This window comes from Sesamum indicum, linkage group LG10 (genome assembly GCF_026168435.1).
Source record: "Sesamum indicum cultivar Baizhima isolate 11 linkage group LG10, ASM2616843v1, whole genome shotgun sequence".
NCBI classification, from domain to species: domain Eukaryota; kingdom Viridiplantae; phylum Streptophyta; class Magnoliopsida; order Lamiales; family Pedaliaceae; genus Sesamum; species Sesamum indicum.
Window position 1 is genome coordinate 5,836,091 of NC_142666.1, and position 6,915 is coordinate 5,843,005.

General features: G+C 36.0%; 1 protein-coding gene across 1 annotated transcript; it reads left to right on the top strand.

Annotated features, from left to right (window-relative positions):
- The first annotated feature begins 5,684 nt into the window (after positions 1–5,684).
- LOC105172771 (uncharacterized) lies at positions 5,685–6,608 on the top strand. The gene has a single exon (XM_011094348.1). It carries the CDS (start codon positions 5,685–5,687, stop codon positions 6,606–6,608), a length of 924 nt encoding a protein of 307 aa, XP_011092650.1.
- Positions 6,609–6,915: the final 307 nt, after the last annotated feature.

The window sequence follows — 6,915 nt, forward strand, 5'->3', positions numbered from 1 at the left end:
TGCATAAAAGGGTTTTATTTCTGGCTGTTGGGTATTTCTATTTTGTGCTTCTAAACCTGGATGTTTTGATGCATGATCATGACCCTGCACAGACTTTAATGACTCAGTTGAGCCAACAACGTTTTCACCTGACACTTCCATCTTATATGAAATGCACACTTGTAAGTAGATTCCCAATATATACCTTATGTATAATATCACATTTCGTCTACTATCTGTAGGAAATCTAATCTCTACTCTGATTCCACCTAATTTAGCACCCTCTATCGCTACTACGGCTATATCTTCCCTAAACATTATACTTAAAGTAACCCCTGTATCTATAGATATAAAAATATGCCCATAATCAATATGAACACATAGTCCCAACATCACAACAAATACAATCAATCCACAATAATATATATATATATATATATATATACGATATTAAACACCATAAAGTAATCCATCACAAGAAGTTCCTATGCTTTTAATTCCTTTTTATACAACCAAAATGTGATTTGTATTTTAACTGATAATGAGGAGAAAATTGGGTACTACCTGACTGATTATAGCATTTGGACCTAGCCTTCGACAGGCAGACACCTCAAGATCTACTCCTTAAAAAAAAGATATCAGCAGAGGAATGAGCCTGCAACTCAACAAGTAAATAACTAGCTCGATCTATATATGTATATAAAATATAGCCTAGATAAGATAAGTAGGCAATATGCATAGAATATAATTAATTTAATCCCACATAGCCAACTTGCAACAAGATAATCAATTAAACTCCTTTTTTCTAGTTTGCTTAACAGAAGATGATATAGCTTTTTTTGTCATCAACTCAATCTCACCATTATATAAAGTTCAAGTAAATCCCCTTGATATCCAGCTCATCAATCTCATTTTGCTTCACAGTTCTTTCAATTCACATCATAACTCTTTTATGTTGCATCATAGCTCTTTTCACATTGCATCCCAACTTTTTTTCATATCGCGTCAAAGCTCTTTTCATTTCATTTCTTTCTCATATTGCATCATAGCTCTTTACATTTCATTTCGCCGTACAGGCTTTTCAACAACATCAAGGGGTACTCATATAACAATTATATTCAATTTTCACCACTCCCTCTTCCACATATCACCATTCTTGTAAGCAACTAGTAATATAAAACTATATATCGATATTTTCATTTTCAGGCACACATCCACACATCATACAACAATGGAACATTTCCATGCATTTTCACATTTCACGTTCACAATATAATCATTCAAACTAAATCATCCATCACCCATATTTTTCCAGATAAATCAATTTTGGCATGAATCACAGACTTATACAACAATGGTATCACAAAAAAGAAAACATATATAGATAACAATGATTAGTTAACTTACCTTGATCTTATAACGCTTTTATCTACCAAATAGATAATTGTTTAGTCCTTTCACTTTATCCTTATATTCTATAATGAGTTATAACACATATAATTAATATATCGAGAATATTATAATTTTTAAAGAGAATATTAGATATTATTTGCACAATTCCTAATAATTCTTTAATATTTCATATCTATCGAAATATAAATCTTCATTCTAGTTCTCCTTAGTAACTAGAGACTCCAAGCTTCATAAAAATATTTATACTTTATTAATCAATTCATAAGGTTTCATTTACTCAAACCCCTCATATTTTATAATTTCCGCTGTTACAACTATTATAAATTAAATCGTTTCAAAAATCTCATTTTTTTATTTAATAATTATAATTTTTTCCAAATACAACTTTCTAATATTTGTTAAATACAATTTTTGAATACTTTTATAAATTTTCTATTAATTTCTCCTACTATATAATTTAATTAAACAACAATACGTATTTGGTTAATAATTCCGATGGTATTGTATAAATTAACTATAGCAATATTTAAATCTAAAAAATCTAATAATTTAATTAACCAACTATATTATTTTTATATCAAATGTGATATTTAATTCGACACTAATTTAAATAGCCAAACTCATAAAATATTTTAATTAAATAGTATATCGATCAATATAAGTTATATTTAGTAAATGCACTAATTAAATAAAATAACGTTGTATGTGTACAATGTGATGTGTAATGTGATGATTTTGTATGTGTACAATGTGAAAGAAAAAATTGCAATGATTTTTTATGTGTACAATGTGATGTGTAATTATGGTTTGTGTTCTCTTTCTCTTCTTTTTTTTTTTCTTTTTATTTCATTCTTTCCTTTCTTTTTTTTCTTTTTAATTTAATTTAATTTATTTTTAAAATATTCATTACGTTCTTTTTAATTTTCTTAATTTATATAATTTGCTCCCACATATTATAATAAACTTCAATTTACTCCGTTTAAGTTTTAATATTTTTTAATTTCCACTTATAATTTATTTACTAATTAACGAAGTTTCATAAAAAATTATCAATTAATTTCATAATTACGTATTATAATTTTTGGGGCATCACAATATATATTTTGAGACCATGTATTTTGGTTAAGAACTTATATGTAAAACAACCTTATATTATGCTTTATTTTGATATTAATTTTATGAGAAATTAAGTATATATATAATAAAAAATATATTATTTATAATCGTATCAGTGTCGTGTCGCGTCATGCTCGTATCGCCTTATCCGTGTCCGTCCATCATAGGGGCCAACTTACTCAATTTTTTCCCAAAACTTTTTAAAATTTTAAAATAACTCCTAAGGTGTTGGAAAACCCTTCGGTGTGTCAGATACTATGTCCTGTTTTTTTAAATTTTTTTCGAGCATGCTGGAGGCCGTGTCCAACATGTGTCCCAGGCATGTCTGAGTCGTGCCCATATTCGACATGTATCCGATATTATACCAAATAATTTTTTAAAGTATCTATGCATTAAACAAATAATTAAGTTGTTACGTCTCAGTGAAGAGAAGTATAGAAAGATTATAAACAAATAATTCAGGATGTATGGAGTTCATCCCATAAGAGGTGGTTAATAAATTAGCATTTAGGACTTAGATTAACATGATTAGAAGACATGGAAAACTGGAAGTCTACTTTCTTACAACTACCACCAGAATCTATCTTCCAAAATAGGGTATATAAATTATTATGGCCCAATGCTCATCGGAAAAACTTTGAACCAGTTCATTGTACGGCGAGACTACTTATTCCAACATTGAAAGATGTAATAGAAATAAAAATAAAAACATATATAGCAAATATATCAATTAGAGAACAACTGTTAGAATAAAAATGTCGTCAAAACCGACATCCAACCTCAGACATACATCATCTAATAGATACTGAATCATAGCGCTCGGTGCTCGAATATTGGTTCGAGACATTTTCTTTACCCCTTCTTATCCTGAAAAAGCAGGGGTACCTTGCGTTTTTAAACCGATAACCATCTTTAGGCTAAGCTAGCCTCGAAAAGAGATGCGGTTGTGGTGAAAAGACAATTATCTCGCTTACAAACATATCTAGGGTGATTAAATATATGATAGGGTTACCTGATCAGTAGCACAGTGACAACAATATTCATGTTCTTAGGTTGCCACAAGCTGCAGGAGAGGGCTTTAGAACTTCAACAACAAACTAAGGTAAAAAAACACAAATTCTATTTTCAAATAGAAAATAGCCAAAAATAGGAATTCATATAAATATCAATTGAAAAATAAGCTCCAAGTTGACAAGAAATATACTAAAAGATTTTATGCAAAAAGTTCATTACGCAGAAAAGTTAAAAAGATGCAACATATAATAGAAGTGTCAGATTTATCCTTAATGTAAATGCATACTTTGCATTATCAGTTGAATGTAGTGCGAGATTTCTTTAAGTTCCTTTTGCCACCAAAACATTGAGGAATATTCATAGAAATCAATTATTCAAACTATTTATTTCTCCACATTACCTCTCCATCTGAGATTTATAAAAATAGCTAACCCTTTTTCCGTTCTCAATTTACCTTTTCTACAGTTAATTTGAACAACAATTCATCTACTCCTTCTACTAAAATCTATTAAAAGAAATTCTGACTGTTTACACCCCAATTCCAAAATCCTGGCCCTTAATTCCCACAAACTAGATGTGATATATATAAGTACAAACATAATTTAAGTCACCATAATTAAAGTTTACTAAAAAGTTCATCCAAGGTTTTTCTTCAGATCTATTTACAAAATTCCCAACTACTGGATGGGTATCTAGTAAAATATGCTGGGAAATGCCAAAAATACCCTTCATTAAGGGTATTACCGTCTTTTCGCTGCAGATCCGTGCTCCCTCTGTTGGACGGGTCGGAGAGGACCCGACCGGGATCCAACTCCACCTTTGAAGACCCGAACAACAGTAGGCATCCGATCAAGGATGCTAGCTAGCAGGATAAGGCCACGTGGCCTAGTCAATAGTATCCAGCTGTGCTCTATAAATAGACTAAGACACCATAGTTAGAGGTAACTGTTACACGTTCTTTGAGATCGAACTTTGTGATCGCAAACTTTTCTCTCGATCAACCTAACTTGAGCGTCAGAGGGTCATTGTCGGGGATGCGCTCGACGAGCTCATTGTTCTTGTTTCATTCTCAGGGACCCAATACTTGATCTTGGAGGAGTTAGCAATCTGTGACGAGATTGCACATCGAGTTCGCTGAATTCGTGCAAGATCAGTTGGCATCGTCTGTGGGAAAGCCTTAGAATCACCTTTCATTGTGGAAGGTTTGTCGAGGAGAAACGCTGGAGAGGAAGAGACACCGAGAAGAGGAGGATCTATGGTCCATATAACAAAGGATGACTTGCAAAGGATGATCGAAGAAGCGAGCCAAAAAGCTATTGTAGAATACTAGAAAGAACTGCGACTCTGGTGGTCAAAGAAACTGCCAGGAGAAAGTTGTTTTAGAACACAGAGCCCCATGGAGAGTCTAGGGAGCTTGGTGAGCCAGAGCACCGGAGTGGGAGATCGGCAACGCCAGAGGTCGGTTCCAGTAGTCACGCCCGGGCAAAAAAGATGGAGCCCATGATATCGCGAGCAGAGGTGGAGAGTGTGGGAAGACAGATTGAGTTCTTGAATAGACAGATTGATGAACTGAAGAAACAAGGAGAGATAGTCTCCTATAATAAGAATTCCCCATTCAACAATGATATATTGGTCCAGGTCGTCAAACCAGGATTTAGAGTACCTGATCTACAGAGGTATGATGGAACCAAAGATCCACGTGAGCACGTTGCAACATTCGAAATGGTGATAAACTTGTACGGACAGCCAGGTCCCATCATGGCAAAGTTATTTGCAACCACTCTTTCAGGGAAGGCGCAAGAATGGTTCACTAGTTTGCCCTGAGGGAGTATTGAGTAGTATGAACAGCTTGTGCAGAAATTCTCCTTCCATTTTGCGAGCAAGAAAAAATAGAAGAGGTCGGCAACCCACCTGTTCAACATCCGTCAAAGAGAGGACGAGACCCTAAAGAACTTCATGGGGAGATTCAATAATGAAATGTTGGAGGTTCAGGAGCTGAGAATCGATATGATCGTGAGCGTTCTGATACACGGTCTGAAGAAGGGTCCATTTGCATCGGCGCTCGCACGCGATCACCCAAGTGACATGGAAGTAGGACCAAGAATGACAGGCCCAAAGAGCCTAAGTACCAGCCTAAGTACCATAACTATACTCCGTTGCCCATGTCGCGTGAAAAGGCCTTGATGATGGTCGAGAATGCAGATGTGCTAAAGTGGCCAAGGCACACCAAGTATACCCCCTCCAAGAAATTTTCTAACAAGTATTGCAGATTTCATCGTGAGAAGGGACACAACACAGAGGAATGCTTTCAACTGAAGGATGAGATAGAAAGGCTGGTGAGACAAGGGTATTTTCCTGATCAAGTCCCTACTAGTTGTAAGATCAATAAAGATGAGATCAGGAGGAGCAGGTCAAGAAGCCGGGATCGAAACCCTGGCCCCCCCAGAGCAGAGAAGGCCCCACCTAGCAGAAGCAATGCGCCGATGAAAGGGGTGATATATACAATTGGGGGAGGTTCTAGTGCCGGAGATTCGGATGGAACTAGGAAAAGGTGCGCAAGAACGCTCGGATCGAACAGAGGGAGAAAATTTGTGCTGAAAGTTGAGGAAGAAGAGGTTATTTCTTTTGATAGTTCTAATAAACCAAGAGACATTGGAATGATGAAGGACCCGATGGTCGTCAAGCTAGACATTGCAAATTTCACTGTTCATAAAGTGTTGGTTGATAGTGGGAGCTCGACCGATATCATATTCAAGAATGTGGTTGATGAGATAGGGTTAGAAAATGCCCGCCTCGAGCTGGTGAAGACCCCTTTGGTAGGATTCGGTGGAAGCGAAGTGACGTCGCTGGGCGTGATCGAGCTGCTAGTATCCATGGGTGAAGAGCCTAAGCGAAAAACTTTGATGGTGAAATTTTTGGTGGTAGATACCCCATTCGCGTATAATATGATTATTGGCAGACCAGGCTTAAATTTGTTCAGAGCAGTCATCTCCACCTATCACATGAAGATGAAATTCTCTACAGAAAAAGGGATAGGAGAAGTAGCTAGCGACCAGAAGGAAGCTCGAAAGTGTTGCAATCTGTAGCTGAAGGGGGAACCCAGTCAGAAGAGGCGAAAGGTGGGGGAGGACACTGAACCTCGACCATACGAAGCCGAGCATATGAAACCCAGTGACGGTTACAAGATTGTGCAGCTCGCACCAGGCGAACAAGAAAAGACCATCAGGATAGGAGCGAACATGGGGGACGGAGAGATGGCCATGATCGAATTTCTGAGGAAAAATGTGGACATGTTTTCTTGGAGCCTATCAGACTTTACGGGGATAGACCTAGAAATAATTGTACACAGGCTGAACGTAGATCCTACAGTCCGACTGGTACAACAGAGAAAGA